The 15,913-nt window shown below is 48.2% G+C and overlaps 1 protein-coding gene across 2 annotated transcripts; it reads left to right on the forward strand.

The window, feature by feature from the left end:
* Window positions 1-4,325: 4,325 nt before the first annotated feature.
* On the forward strand, window positions 4,326-14,402 carry Cops8 (COP9 signalosome subunit 8). 2 transcript variants are annotated; one of them, XM_006988656.4, is made up of 8 exons: window positions 4,326-4,489; window positions 5,301-5,371; window positions 6,382-6,430; window positions 7,479-7,611; window positions 11,254-11,361; window positions 12,276-12,338; window positions 12,761-12,808; window positions 13,496-14,402. In XM_006988656.4, exons 1-8 carry the CDS (start codon window positions 4,412-4,414, stop codon window positions 13,573-13,575), a joined length of 630 nt encoding a protein of 209 aa, XP_006988718.1. In that variant the 5' UTR covers window positions 4,326-4,411; the 3' UTR covers window positions 13,576-14,402. The 2 variants fall into 2 exon arrangements, with proteins under 2 accessions (XP_006988718.1, XP_042115742.1); XM_042259808.2 differs by lacking the exon at window positions 4,326-4,489 and adding an exon at window positions 4,651-4,719.
* The last annotated feature ends 1,511 nt before the right edge of the window (window positions 14,403-15,913 follow it).

The following is a 15,913-nucleotide window of genomic DNA, read 5'->3' on the forward strand; positions in this document are numbered from 1 at the left end:
ACCTGTGGATCGTGACCCCTTTGGGGGCTCTAACAACCCTTTTATCGGGGTCGCCTAAGACCATCAGAAACATCAGATATTTACATTATGATTCATAACAATAGCAAAATGACAGTTATGAAGTAGCAAGAAAATAATTTTATGGTTGGCGTTACTACAACATGAGGAACTGTATTAAAGGGTTGCAGCATTAGGAAAGTTGAGAACAATTGTTCTAGAGGGAACCCAAGTCCTTGAGGACATCTCTTTATGTATTTTAAATGACTCCAGAATGGAGCAGACAACTTTTGAAACAGATCAAGAGGTAGAAAGTACAGAACTCTGAATAGGCTACGCTGGTAAGAGTCTAGCCTTCTGACCACTCCTCCCCATGAAAAGAGCTACAGAAGGCAGAGAGCCAGCTGTACATGGGAGGACTTGGGGCCATGGCTACAAAACCCAGATCCCCATCCCCAGGAGCCCACACTTCCCCCATAGCCTCAAACAGACTGAAAAGTCACTATCACTTACTGAGCTTTGAAATCCCGGCCATCAGCTTTACGTAAATGATCTCTGGATCATGTTAGCAGAGCCTATCTCTTTGCGGCTGTTGACAAAGCCCTGCTACTTTATTCCCCCACATCCCTCTGGTTATGGCAGCCATGTGCTCTCCTGGCTGTGTCTGTGTGTTAGTGTGTCTCCCGTCACTGTAATAAATAGCTGAGATAAGCAGCTCACAAGGAGAGAAGGCATGTCTGGGCTCGCACGCAGTCTTTGGGTTTCTGGTCCAAGGTCAGGCAGCTTCACCTCTTTTGGCCTCTGAAAGCACATGCTGGTGGGATCTTGTGGCAGGGCAATACAGCTCCCCTCATGGCCAGCAGTGAAACAGAGAAGGGAGAGGGGACTGCTGTCCCCCTATCCTCCTCAAGGGGATGCTCCCAGTGACCCTAAGGTCTCATCACTAGGTCTCGCCTCTTAAAGTTCCCAGCAGCCCCAAGAGTGCCGAGGTGGGGACTAAGGCAATGCTTGGACCCTCTGCTAGGGTTTTAAAGATCAAAACTATAATCTAATGACAATCATTTGTGAAATTTTAAAATATTTTAACTGTTTTTAAATTTTTATATTCTACTGTAAAATATTTATCATTATTACTATTATGATTATTTGTGTGTGTGTGCGTGCGTGCGTGTGTGTGTGTGTGTGTGTGTGTGTGCAGGTGCATGTGTGTGTGTGCACGTGCCCTTGGAGTCCAAAGGTATTAGATTCTAGAGCTGGAGTTACAGGCAGCTGCATTGTGAGTTGCCTGAAGTGGGTAGCAGAAACTAAATCCAGATCCTTTGCAAGGGCAACATATGCTTTTAACTGCTGAGCCATCTCTCTGGCTCCTAATCTTTATATTCTAACCATAACATTAAACATGATTATTTCTAAACAGTTCTCTTCATTATACTAAAATCATCAGTGATAGCTGTTGCTGTCTTAAAGTGTTTGATATTTCTCTAAAATGTGGGTTTTATTAGTGAGGTCCTTTAAGACAACAGAGCACACACATGAGCTTCGAGAATCTATGTCATAAGCATGCCCACTGCCATTCCATAGAGCAATCGCAGTGCACCATTGTTATAGGCAACTACAGGGTCTGGTAGGCACCCACAGGGACTTCCAGGTTCTTACATCCCTAAACAAGGACTTAGACAGAGACATCTGCGTGGGAACAGAAGAAGAGAGAGCTTAGTAAGACAAAGATGCACTTCTGAGAATGGAAGTGGGCAGTGCTGGAGAAAGTTCTAAAGCTCAGTGGGCACTGACTGCAGATCGGGGCATTTATACAGTACATACATTCTTTTTGGCCAGACTCCGGTGCATGTCAGCCTTGATGGGAAGGAGGCTTCCAGCCTCCTTTCTTATATATGCTAATTTTGACCTCACTTTCCTGCCGTACCTCAAACATAAAACTTCCTGGGAACACAATGGTGCAGGATCAGCAGACCTCCAAATGACCACAAGGGAAGGGAGTCATGGCATAATTGAGTAAGCAGAGTGTTCACGATTCTTAGGAGCCAGCAGTCCGTAAAGTTAATATATTTCAAAAGGTGTCACTTGCCAATCAGAGGGCTGTTGGGTCAGACACAAGTGGGCAAGGAAGAGCTGTCAAGGGAACTGTAGACAGCCCAAGATGGGGGATAATTTTCCTCTGAACCTGCAACCTCCCGCCCTCCTCCCCACAATCACTGGAGAGCCCTAATCAGTCCATCGGTCTATGAAGTGTAGCTTCTTTCTGGGAACTTTGGTTCACATGAGTTTGAACAGCAGAGCAAAAAAGATATGGCTTATGCTTCAAAGAGAATTCATAGGGCAAGGAAGAGTCAAAGGGTGCTTGTTTATCAGGGGACCACCAAAGTTCAGGCACACCAGTGGTCCAGGCTAGAGCGACTTCACTCACGTACAGTGTGTGTCTGCATGAGATGCACACAGGGGGCAATATGGTGCTGGGGTCTACTGAGATGGGAGGGGCTGATCAGGAGGTGGGTAGAGAGAAAAGTGAGAGTTAGGTTTGGAGATTTTTCCATAAGTTCAAGGCCATCCTGGGCAACTCAGTAAGACCTTGTCTCCAGATAAGCAAAAGGAGATCTAGGGATACTGTGAAGGAGCCCCAAAATAGCGTGACCACACAGCAGCCATGACAGGCTTAGAGGCCGAGACACAGCTTCTGGGAGAGGCTTACTGGCAGGCAACACCCAGATCCAGGAAAAGCCTTAAGCTGATACCACCCAGGGGTGAGGAAGTACCTGACATCCCAAACATTTCAACCATTAGATAAGGTGGCCAAATGTCCTTGAGTCTAGCACACACCTATTTTTTGTTTTAAAGGTATCCCTAGACAATTGCCAGCCAATCAGGGTCCTGGACCCTGGAAATCCCCTCACCCCCAACCTCTGCTATGATAAAAACTCTGCCTCACCTGAGTTCAGGGCTTCACTGCTGTGTCGGACAGACAGAGGGACCAAGCTCTGAGCTTGAAATAAAGGCTCTTTGCTTTTACATGAGGGATTGGGTCTCCGTGGTGGTCTTTTGAGGGTCCCTGTGATCTGGGCATAACAGATACAACTCAGTGTTAGAATTGTCATGCACAAGGCTGTGGTCCAATCTCCAGTGCTGCCAATTAGGCCTGGGGAGACAGCAAAGGGGCAGTTGTTGGTGCTCATGGCATTGCTTACTAGGGAACTGTATAAAATTTAAGGGGTATTGTTTTTGGTGGCCAGGGTCTGGGCTGGGTGTTTTGTGTTTTGTTTTGTTTTGTTTTATTTTTATAACTTCTCATGCACAGAATTGAAATTTAGGCACACAGATTTGCAAAGTAGCAAGGAAACCTTATCCAAAAGCAAAGCAACACTACAGAAATATGCTGTCAAAATGATGGTGGGCCACAGGAGCCAGCATACTCTAGGCTAGTTCCCCAGTTACTGTTTGGGGCTTTTATGGCGTTTAAGAGAAGTCTGATTGCTAGGGGGCATTGTACTCTATTTTGATTGACAGATTTTAGCTATGTTACCTCTTTTTCTACTGTGCATACCCCTCCTATAATGTATTTAATTTTAATCATACACATGCACAAGTATGTATAGGCATAAGATGGTAAATAGGAAATTCTCCCAGCAAGCTCACTTAGAAGACACTGTTTGCCTTATTGGGCAGGCACCTAAAACCAGTTCAGGCCAGATCAGACCTCCTGCTCTCATCCCGTACATTACTGGAGTATTATTGAATAGACTGTTCAATGGTCAGTAAGGGGAGGAGAGAGTTATTCCATTTCTTGGAGAGGACGTGTCTGCGGCTCCACGCAGTTGTGGACAGGAGTTCTGAGTTGTTGACGGTTGCTAGGTGATTTTTTTTTTTTCAGAGAAGGGTGTGTGTGTGTGCATTTTCAGAGAAGGGGTGTAGGTGAGGGTCTCAGGCTGCCAGGTGCATTGTTAGAAGAGGGGTGTGTGTGTGCATGGTCCAAGCCAAGAAGAGTTTCAGCTTTGAAATTTCCTCGGCTTGTAACACCTTAGCTTACATGCGTTCTCAAAACACATGGAGATCCACTGGTTTTATTATTCTCCCACTGTAACTGTGGGTATGAAAGATGCATTCCCGCTGTCACCTTCAAGAGCAGAAGACCGGAGCCGCAGCCAGCCCCTCCCAACCGGAGTGGTCCGGCTCAGAAAGCCGGTTCTTTCGAGCCTGGGGCGGGTCCTCCAGAGCACCGAGATTGCGGGCTAGAGCGCTCGCCGCCCGGCTCTCTCCGCCACGGCGTCGCTCAGGAAATGACAGCACGCTCGCGCAAGCGTACCGAGCGGCGCCAGCCTTCACGTCATCGCGGGCGCGACGCCCCGAGGGCCAGCTTGGGCTTTGGTCTGGCGGGGCGGTGGCGGCGAGAGCGGCCGGGAAGATGCCAGTGGCGGTGATGGCGGACAGCGCCTTCAGTTTCAGAAAGCTGCTGGATCAGTGCGAGAACCAGGAGCTCGAGGTAGCGCGGCAGGGTGGGGCGGTCGAGTGGGCGCCGTCTCCAGGGTAACGGGCCGGGCCGCGGCCTGCTGGGAGCGTATCCCCGATTCATCACGCCCCAGTTCCTGGCCGTAGTCGGGAGACGCTTCATTGTATCTCTCATGTTAAGATAAAAAGTTCACTAGCTTGGCTGGGTGAGGTGGCCTAGGAATCTCATGGAGCACACGTGAGGCGGAGGCAGGAGGATTGCCGGTAAGTTCGAGGCCAGCCTGGGCCACGTAAAATCAAAACAACAAAAGAAATAGGGGGGAGGGAAAAAAAAAGGTTCCCCGACTAAAGGAGACAGCAGCAGCTTGTTGATAAGCACTTAGTAGACCCTTGCTGAATGGATTAAGATTGGGGAAAGGCCTCTAACTGCTCCATGGTTTTTAGCTTATTTGGATAGCCTTTTTTTATAATGGGCTTATTATAATTGTAATGTTTTATAATTTTTATAAAACACAGTGTTTTAAGAACCTTTAAAGTATTTACTACAACCGTGAGTTGTTTTTTGTTTGTTTGTTTTAAGTTTAAGACCCTCCGAGGTGAAGATACGTAAATATCTGTGTATTTGTAAAGAAACTGATACCCCATTGGGGCTATATGACAGTTGACAACTCATCTAAATTCACTCCTCGGATTTTAATCCTTGATACTCACCCAAGCTTTTTCTGCATCTGTAGTAGTACTGGAAAGGGGACTGAGTTTTTCCATTTGAATTTTCTCTTTTCTGAAAGTGTATTAGGAAATGAGTTTTTGTTTGTTTGTTTGTTTTTCTCTTTTTGTCCCTGTAGGCTCCTGGAGGAATTGCCACACCACCAGTGTATGGTCAACTTTTAGCTTTGTATTTGCTCCAGAATGACATGTAAGTAGTACCTTTTACCTAAATTGAAAGAGCAGCAGCTTGCTCGAGGTTATTCGAAAGTACATATGACACATAGGTGTCTTTTATTATAATCCTGTTATATGTTGTTTCCTATTCAGTCATAATAATAATTAGGCTCAATTTTGTTGTTGTTGTTGTTGTGTGTGTGTGTGTTTTACATATACCTTAAAAAAAAAATGGTAAGTTCTTTAGAAAAAACTAGTGTCAGGAGCCATTGACCTGTCCTCTTTTGTCTGAAGGCACACACCTTTAATCCCAGCACTCAGGAGGCAGAGGCAGGCGGATCTTTGAGTTCAAGGCCAGCCTGGTCAACAGAGTGAGATCCAGGAGAGTCAGGGACTACCACACAGAGAAGCCCTGTCTTGAAAAACCACACACAAAAAAAAGAACATTGGGAAGCCAGGAGCGTTAGGCGTTTTTTAATTAGTCCTCCTGGGTGGGAAGCAGAAAGCGTGAGTGTGCTAGAGCGTAGAGGGCTCCTGCAGCTCCAAAGCCTTGGTGATGTTTTTACAGACACTCAGCTGAGGTTTTCAGTATACACAGAGAAGTTGTTTCTGTTTTGTGATCATGGTCCAGCCCCTTAAGCCCTGTGCCCACTAGAAGGGCTCCTAATTATAACAGCACTGTGTGCACATGTATTGTGAGGGACACATCAAAGCCTTTAAATGGATACATTGTTAAATCCGAGTGGTTGTACAGTTAGTTTTATGTAAGTCTGTGGTTTGAATGTGTTGCTGTAGTACAGGATTTGGATTGTTAATTTTAAAAAGTCAGCAAAAAATAAAAAAGGTTGCCTTGGAAGGGGTTATTTCATACTCTTTTTTTTTCCTCCCTTCTGGAAAACTGCTTTTCCTCAGAACAAATTCATATAAAACTGAATTGTCCTGTGAAGTATATTAGTAGGTGTTCTTTTATGTGCTTACATTAGAACCTGGTCATTCCATGTAATAAGTAAGATGACTTGTTTTTAATTGATCTCTATAAATTAGGAATAATGCAAGATATCTTTGGAAGAGGATACCACCTGCTATAAAGTCTGTAAGTATTCCACAGCATTCCCTGTTGCTTTAAAAATACTGGCATTGACTTAAATGACAGCCCCCAGTTCCTCTTTTCTTTCCCATACATATCACAGAAACTGGAGTTAATCAAATCTTAAAGTTAGAAACCTTCAGGTTTCTCTGACAGGGTGGTTCAGAAATTTTGTTCGTATACTGATGAGGTTTCCTAAGGCCTGCCTTGCTGTGCATTTGGCCAGTTCACAGCTGACCAGTTTAGATGCAGGGCTGGGGGTTGCAGCGGACTATGTCGTTTCCTGCAGTGATGGCTGTTTGAAAACTGGCATTGTGTACGTGGACATTCACTGCATTAAGATGACTTTATTAAATGTCTTACTTGGGATGGGAGAGTAAATGCAATAACTTTAGGAAAGTTTCTTGCCAAGTAGAATGAAGTAAGGTTTTATTTCACTTTCCTTCCTTTCCCTGAACTTCTGTTGGTAAGAGTGGAACAAGAGTCAGGAGTGGCACGTGGGGTGAATGGGAAGAGCCGAGCTGCTGGGAATGGGAACTGCACAGAGGCTCTGCAGTTGACATTGCCTTGTTAACCAGCTTTCGGGTAGTTTTGTCCTGAGTCAATGCCAGCACCTTAGGGTTAAATAGTAGTGCTTAAGGTAATTGATCCCCACACTTCATTCCGAAACTTTTTTTTACTTCCTTATGCTTTGTGATTGTGGTAAAAACATTCATTATATAAATTGTTGACATTACTGCTCACAGCGTTTTGGAATCAGGCAGATCCAACCTTTGGACATTGCAGAACTGTTTATCACCTGCAAAGTTCACAGTCTGGAACTGGACATGGGAGTTACAAAAAGGAAAAAGGGTTACAGTTTATACCTGTTCTCGGCCCTGTGACTGCAGGCTGGACACTCCTGTTCCAACAGTGATTGCATCTCCTAAAACCAGTAGTGTGTGTTTTAATGATATAGCTAACAAATTTCGTGTCATTTCTGAGATTTTGTTTGAAGATACAGTCTTATTAATTCCAGAGTGAATTTCTTCAAAGGCAACAATTTTTATTGCAGGCAAATTCTGAACTTGGGGGGATTTGGTCAGTTGGACAGCGAATCTGGCAGAGAGATTTCCCTGGGATCTATACCACCATCAACGCCCACCAGTGGTCAGAGACTGTGCAGCCAATCATGGAAGCCCTTAGAGGTAGTGTTTCTTTGTGGTTCAAAATCGTGTTACACTAAGCCTGTCCTTGGAGCCCTTGGAGGTATGGCTGTGCTGTGTCGGTGTGCACTCTGGAAGCAGACAGTTCTGATTTATGGGTGCCTTTCAGATTTGATCTGTGCTAATTGTGATCCTTCATCTCATTACTGAGGACACTGGGGAACATGGCGGGGGCGGGAGCAGAGGCTGTCACTGTTGATTCCAGATCCTATTTACTCCATTTGTAATATCTTTTATCCTCTTCATCATTATTTTTGTGGGAGCTGGAAGTTTATGACAGGGCCTCACTGTATAGCCCATTCTGTCCTTTACTCCTGGGTTACTTACTGGTGAGTACCACACATGTGGCCTTGTGAAAGGTTCTTGGCTGTTAAAATGAAACTTGGCAATAACTAAAGTTCATGGTATGGGTAGGTCAAGATTGTTTTTAGGTCTGTGTATTTTCAAATACACAGACTTTGGACTTTGTTAACCCTGGCTTTGCTGGATGTCGTGTCCCTGTGTACATCTTGTCAAAGGAACAAGCTCAGAGTCTTGGGGCTCAGTTTGGAAGATTAGAGGCCTGGCATGATGGGGCACTGCCACATAGTAGCTCTGTCCCCACTTCCCTCCCGTCTCACGCTCCCCTGCAGGTGCTTCCAGTCTCTCCGGGTCACTCTCTCATGTTCTTTTTATGGACTTTAGGGGTGTGTGTGTGTGTGTGTGTGTGTGTGTGCGCGCGTGCGTGCGTGCGCGTGCATGTGCATGCGTGTGTGCGTGCGAGCGAGCACACACTCGTGTAGTAGGCCAGTAGCATTGGATCCTCTGACATAAACTCACTGGCATTTCTGAGCCACCACACATGGAAGCTGGGAGCCAGGCTTGGGTCTTGGAAGAGCAGCTCCCATCCAGACTCTTAGCCGCGGAGCCATCTTCCCAGCCCCATCACACATCGTCCAGTGACCTCTCTTACATGGTTGCGCTCTTCCTCGTTTCTGTAGTCACTGCCTACCCTTGGTGTGCTCTCTCCGTTGGTGAGCAGGTCCGCATCAGTGGGTAAGGACATGGGTGGACTGGGAACAGAGAGCGAGGACTGCTGCTCCCGTCGACTGCAGTCGTCCCGGGTCAGCCTTCAGCAGAAGTGTCAGTGACAAAGCAGGAAGTGGCTGCTTTGAGTAGCAGGGACCGAGTGTCAAGGTAGACACGGGCAGGGGGAGGAGTCACAGGAGGCTAGGGCTGACAGGATGAGCTCAGTCTGGTCAGTGCAGGCTGCCTTTGCCGGGTGCTGCACTGCGGGCTGATAGGCAGGACTCGGGGAGGGGCTCCCTCCTCATCCAGTGAGGCTTCTGTGTGTTTTATTCTTTCCAGTACCACCTCACACTGGATTCTCCCTGAAACTGAGAGTTCCTTCCAGCCCACAGACAGCCATTCTGTCTAGTGTAGCATGCTGGAATTTGATCTCTGAGCCAGGCTTTTAGTTTTCACTTGGGCACATCTACCTCCTGGCCTCACTTCCTTGTTATGAAACAGAATTGAAGAGTTGACTTGTACACACTGGTCACGGCCTGAGACATTGTTCTATTCTATCCAAGAAGATTATCTTGAGACTTAACAAAGCCCCCGATCCCTAAATGGCACATCCCACCCTTTTCTCTGTAAAATGCCTGCCTGGTAAGGGCAGTCTCGAAACAGATTGCAATTGCTGCAGATTTGATATTTTGCTTTTCAGTGTATTATAAATTTGTTTTCTAGTTAAGAACAACCACAGCCTCATCTGTTAAAGGTCCCACAACTTCCCCAAACAGCACCACTAGCCGAGGACCAAGAGCTCAGACACAGACCTGTGGGGACAGTGTATTCAAACCATAGCACCATCAGTTCAGTCTGAACCACTCGGTTCTATTAGAAAATCAGAGACGTTTTGGCTGAAGAACCTGGTGGGAGAGCTGTTCGTTACAGAAAGCCAGAAAGGGCTGGCAAAGCCCAGAGGGGGCAGTTGTTCCTAACAGCCGCCCTCACCCAAAGCCTGAGGGGATGGGAGGAGGGCCGGTACTACTGGACTCTAGGACAGAACTGACTCCATGGCTGTGGAGGGTGTCAGTAGAGGAAGTTGGGGAGCAGTGTGTGGCTGCTGTTAGCACTAGAACACAGAGCCTTTATTTCTGCATCCACTGTCAGCCTGCTCCTGCCCCTGTGAGTGTTCTTCCGTTCTTGTTAGCCTCCCTGCCTCTCCTCAGACCTGCTGCTTTTCTCTTCCATTCTCGTTCGGCTGTCTCTTCCTACTCCAGAAATCTGACCAGACTGAACTGGAGACAGTGATTTTTAAATGGTGGGAGAGGGTTATGGTGCACACTTCCTGCTGCATGGATGTTCCTGCCATGGCTGCCTTGGTTCTTTCCCACTGAATGTCTGTCTCCTTCCTAGGGAAATTTCCGTACCCTCTGCTGGAGGTTGGTAGACTCAAGCAGGGTGCAAGTCTAAAGACAGCGGGGAGGGGGAGGGGGTAGGAGTAGTGGTGGAGCAGCCTCCGTGGGAAAGGAAGGGTGCAGCTTAGAGTCGGCATGTTTGTGTGGGGAGACTGCATACCGTGGTGGGCACAGGGTGGGCAGAGGGTTCTCTCCTCCATCTTGACATGAGCACTAGGGGACGCACTCAGGTCTCCAGGCTGGGATAGAAGCGCCTTTACCACTGAGCCATTTCCAGGCCCCTTGGATGTGCAGTTTTTCAGACCTGAGAAAGCCTGGGACTGAGGACGTACCCCATTTTAGTTCCTGTCAGCAAGCCCATGTTCACAGGAGTACTGTAAGAGGTGTTTTCTCAGGCTGCTAAACAAGGGGGCCAGAGCCTGGGAGTGGAATGTGAAGAGTCGTCTGGGTCAGGGACTAGTTTGCAGCAAAAGGGACCTGAAGGGAAGGACCTGCTCTGCTTGGTTGACATTGCAGAGGGAGGGTCTGTGTGGCAGGGGCTTGATTTTATATGTCCAGTGGCCTCACCTGTGGACTGTAAAATCTGAATATTTATTAAGCAGGTTGGCAGCCTTCTGGAGGAGCCTTGTATTACCAAAAGGGCACTGTACCTGAAGACTGGCTGGGTTGGATGGGGCATTCGTCTCATTCTGGAATTTTCTTAATGTAGGTGTAAGAGCATGAGGAAATGGGGAAAGCTATTTCCAGGAAGAGTTCTTGTGCTGGGGCCTGGCAGCACCTTCTCTTGAGAGTCAGGCCTTGAGTTTTGGGGTTCAGGGTCCTGACTTGATGCACACTTGGAAGTTAGGGGCAGGTGCTGGGGGTAAGGTTTGAGCGTCTGTGCTGGGGGAGTCCTGTATTGGAGACCCTTCTGAGAGAGAGGGACAGCTGTGTTCTCATCCATTCTGCTAGTGTTTTCAAGTGAAACAGAGCAAAGGAAATGCAAAGTGTTTGTACCTGAATCCTTCAGGATGGGGTCTTGTGGGGGTTGCCTTCCACCCTGTAGCTTTTGTTGACACCTGAGGTGAGGAATGGGTGTGCTCACTGGAGCCTTCTGGGTGTGCAGTGTCCGTCCGCTTGGGTGGGTCTAGTCTTGCCTGTAAAGAAAAACTGGAAGACAGCTGTCTTTAGGAGTCCTGATCTCTTGTTTCCTGCCGCCAACCCTCCCCACCCACAACAGATGCAACGAGGAGACGCGCCTTCGCCCTGGTCTCTCAAGCCTACACCTCCATAGTCGCCGATGACTTCGCAGCCTTTGTCGGGCTTCCTGTGGAGGAAGCGGTGAAAGGTACCGGAGCTTGTTGTTCCTTACGGGGACCAGAAGCTGCAGAAATCATAGGTTCGCTGTTGCTCCTCTGGAGCTCCAGAAGGGTTTTGGAATTGAGGTGGTGGGTTTTCTTTAGGAAGTGATACAAAACCCACACCACACAGCACCTCCATGTGGCACCGGTACCAGGCACAGGAGTGTCCCTGTGCAGCTGTGTGGACATCTGCACAGCTGCTTTAGAAAGCACTCCCCGACTGACCGAAGCGCCCAGGTTTACCCTTACCTCCTCAGAAAGAGTCCTGTCTCCACACTGCATTTTAGTTCTTTTCCCTGGGGCCTTGGCCGTCCCCAAGTGCCCGTTGTCACTCTTCACCTACTCACGGGTACAACGCTGCCTGTACTTGGTCACATTGTTCCACAGTGATTGACAGTTCTGATTCTCCCACTGAGATGAGAGACCATCACGTGTCGTTCCTTTAAGTTTTCCTTAAGTTCCCAGAGCCTGGGACAACTGGGGGTGGGGGGCGGCGCGGGGGGCCTGGAAGCTGTGGTGTGGGTGGCGGTGTTTTGTTTTGTGGGCAGTTGGTTGTGGTATGGGGCTCTCGCACCTGCATTATTAGTCATTATTACTACAGAATGCTCCGAGGGATGGCCTAGAACTTTCTTCTATATGTTTGGAATTAGACTAATTAGGTCATGACTACAGAAGACTAACCATTTGTCAGGGATTAGACTAGCCCCAGACTAAAGTAACACTTTCAGTCTGTTCAGGATGTTTCAGAATAAGTTTATACAACCCCGTAGTAACCTTCTAGTAACTACGTAACACCTGAGTAGGGCATGGAGCACAGTGATGGAGTAGGGCATGGAGTGGCAGTGAGGGTCAGGCGGACACATGTGCTCTCCTCCAGCTGTGTGTGATTCTGCACTTTCAGGTGTGTTGGAACAAGGATGGCAAGCCGACTCTGCCACAAGAATGGTTCTTCCCAGGAAGCCAGGTAGGTGGGTCCTCAGAGACAAATGACGTCAGAGCAGTGACATTGGAGGTCACCTACTTGAGACTTTCCCTTCTGGTCAGTCCCCGGCCCTGCCCGTTGTTTCAGTCTGCATCCCTGTGTGCCTTTTCCTCCTGCGTACACGAGTGTCCTTTCCGGGCAGTCTTTAGAACTGGGTGTCCCACCCTCATTATAACCGTCCTGCATCACCCTACTTCCCTTCACCTGCCCTGGGCACCTGTGTTTAGACAGAGGTCAGTGTGCAGCCCCAGGTTGTAGATTCACGGAGACTGAAGACAAAGTGTCCAAGATGGTCACAGTCCTCTCTCCATCTGAGACCGCGTGTTTGTAGTGGGTGAGCGTCACCGTCCTGGTCCTGACATGACTTCTCTTGGTCGTCTCTAACTGTCTTTCTCTTTGTTTAGCCTCAGGAGCCCTGGACGGTTCCTTGAACCGGTTTATTCCCCTGTCAGGTACGTGTTTTCACGTGGACATTTTAAGTGTTGCATCGTTTGCTGATGGGTTTTCTGTAGTGTGTAGGGATAAATTCTGCAGATGTGTGAGTGCACATGGCTATAAGAAGGAAACCCCAGGCTTCCATGTAGCTAAGCTGGAGTGGCGGCACCTGGTAGCCCAGCCCAGAACTACCTGCCATCATGCCAGGGCCTCTTGGGGTTCTGGAATGTCCTCAGAAGGCGCCACAGCCTGGCGTGCCAGAGTCAGCATTAGCATGTAAACCCTGAGGCTGGATCCTTGTGCCTGTGCTGCTCTTGCTTGTTGACAGTGCAGTGTTCTGTTTGGACCGGACACATGAGGTGCACGTGGGGGCTGTTCTTTACCCCGTTCCCATGGTGGGGGCTGTCCAGGCCGAGCTGGGGTCTGAAGAGGTGCTGCACACAGGACATGTCTGAGTCTTTACATAGCCTGCCGCAGCAACAGCGGTTACTCTGAGGCATGTCTGTCTGAGACAGCCAGGCTGATCAAATGGAGACTTCTTGTCTGAAGCAAAACCATCCAGACTCTGGCGGGCATGATTTTTGTCTAAAACCAGATAGCACAAGAAAGTTCCCTTGTTCAGGTCCTCCACGGGCTAGTGGCAGGCTAGGTGCTCTGGCCTACCACTGGCTAACTTAGAGTATGCTTCCCTCACTGTCACACAGAGCCTGCCCCAGTTCCGCCAATCCCCAACGAGCAGCAGCTCGCCAGGCTGACCGACTACGTGGCTTTCCTGGAAAACTGATAGATCACTCGGAGTTCAAGGTCCACCTTCAGACCCTGTCACTGGCAAACAGATGTGGAGTTTTATTCTGAGTTCACTGAACAGGGTGAGCACCTCGATGTCCTTTGGGTGTGATAAAATGCACATAGAAGAAGAAGAAGCGGATTGTAGTGTCCTCCTCAGACACTGCTGACTGTCCTGGGAGCAGTCCTCATTTGGTTGGAGTCATCAGTATTATGCAGCCAGCCTCGATGACTGGACTCGGAACACAAGCTGTCCTGCTTCAAGTAGCAGAGGGCGCTGTGGCACACACCACACTCTTGGATACCACTGGCCTCTAGCTGTAGTGATGTGCTTGGGGTTTGAGGAGGACTGTCCCCAGGCAGTGCCTAACCCACATTGTCACTCGCACTCCGGAGAATGTGCTCTTTCTTCCCACCCCAGAACAAGGAATCACTGATGTAGACTCAAAGAGCTGAGGGTGGTGAGACCATCTCCTGGTGAGGAGCTCGTCGATGCCACATTTTTTTTCCCAGTATGTGCAAGCATCCATTGCATGAGGTGGATGGTGGACAGTGAGATGGCAGCATTTGTGTTCCTGTGAAACTCAAGTGCTGACGTCTCCTTTCGGAAGAGGGGAGGGGCCTGGGTGCTGTGTGCTGAGGGAAGCTCCCGAGCCGGGGACAGCCCAGGCCGCCCCCCTGCTGCCAGTCCCCATCCTGTGTAGAGATGCTGGCTGCCTCTGTGTTGTTCCTGTGTGACAGCCCATGATGATTTGAGGTGGTTGATACAGCCCTGGTTCCTTTAGTCTGCATTTGTTCAATAAATATTTAATTGAATTCTTAAAACTGTTTCATCTAAAGCTGTTTTGAGAAATTGCGCAGTTTGGTCTTAACTGTGAGCACATTTATAACTTTGTCCTTGTCTCAAAAATATTTTTTTAAGAGTTAAAACCTTTTTCCCTTTTTAGTATTTGGGAATTTCACACATGCATATAATGTGTTTACTTCAAATTCATCCTCTTTTTCCTCTGATTCTTCCCCAGGGCAGTAGTTCTCAACCTTGCTAACACTGCGACCCTTTAATACAGTTCCTCCTGTTGTGGGGACCCCCAGCCATAAAATTATTTTTGTTGCTACCTCATAATTGTAAGTTTGCTACTGTTATGAATCGTAATGCAAATACCTGGCATTTCCAATGTCCTTAGGTAACCCCTGTGAAAGGGTCATTGAACCCCAGAGTCTGCGCCCCACAGATTGAGAACCACTGCCCTAGAATTTCTTAATTAAAAAGAAACTACCTCACTTGTGACTCTGGTGAGTTACATAGTTCCTGTTTTCATTGGTTCTCTAAAAATCATCTTTGGAAATACAATGTTTAAAAATCATTTGGAAATATCTTTTAAATTTCCATTTTATTTAACCCAGGGAAATCATGTTAAAATGTTGAACAGTTGAGGAAGTGAAGATGGCGAAGTCAGTGTGTTGAGAATAAGGGTAATAATACCAGCGGTGTAGACACCAGGTACAAAGTCTCGATGGATGGATGGATGGATGGATGGATGGATGGATGGATGGATGGCTGGCTCCTGTTTTTTATAGCACATTGGGAAGGACCAGATATGTCCTCGTTGGGGTTGGTGACTTAGACGGAGTTTGTGGAGTGACTGAGGCCATGAGTGGAGTGAGGAGCTCTCATGCTGAGCATGGCGTGTAGTGCATGTGAGTGTAACTCAGGCAGGGGGGTTGGCTGCACACCTCCTTACCTGCACAGGAGAGTTCTCTCAGGTGACCTGATGTTGGGACTCTGCATTGCCTGTGTTTTGTGGTTTACAGAGCCGTCTTTCATGTTCATAGAATAAAATCAGCCATTAGTCACATTGCTGGAGGCAAGCCGTCTTAAATCTGGCTTGGAAATACCTCATTTTTCTTGGTAAGTAGTATTTGCTCCCTCCTCCCACCTGACAAGGCCCAGAGTGAGCAGAGGGAGGACCTCGCTGCTAGGCGGCACGGGCACCGACTGGAGGAGGGACTTGTGGAGTTGGCACCGGTGCAGAAGGTCAGCCTGCCGGTTGCTGCCTGGCACAGCATGGCCTAGGCCAGGGAGGGCATGAAGACAGGCTCAGCAAGCGCGGTGGGTGCCAACCTTGTAGGACCCCTGTGCCAGAAACCAGCCATTTGCGTAGGAATAGTCCATGAGCGTCAACATTTCAAGTTTACAGTCCTACCCACACGGTGTATGAGAAGGGCAAGACATCTGGCTCCCCTCCCGCCCCCTTGATCAGCTTTGACAATAATAGTCATCCGTCAACGGTCTGCAGAGCAGCAGAATGAGCAAGACGGGGCTGGGCCGGCTGAGG

The sequence above is a fragment of the Peromyscus maniculatus genome, chromosome 13 (assembly GCF_049852395.1).
Source record: "Peromyscus maniculatus bairdii isolate BWxNUB_F1_BW_parent chromosome 13, HU_Pman_BW_mat_3.1, whole genome shotgun sequence".
Classification (NCBI taxonomy): domain Eukaryota; kingdom Metazoa; phylum Chordata; class Mammalia; order Rodentia; family Cricetidae; genus Peromyscus; species Peromyscus maniculatus.

Coding starts and splice junctions, on each gene's coding strand:
- Cops8 (XM_006988656.4), top strand. CDS start 4,412: ATGCCAGTGGCGGTGATGGCGGACAGCGCCTTCAGTTTCAGAAAGCTG. Junction 6,431..7,478: donor TACCACCTGCTATAAAGTCT/GTAAGTATTCCA, acceptor TTTTTATTGCAG/GCAAATTCTGAACTTGGGGG. Junction 7,612..11,253: donor AATCATGGAAGCCCTTAGAG/GTAGTGTTTCTT, acceptor CACCCACAACAG/ATGCAACGAGGAGACGCGCC.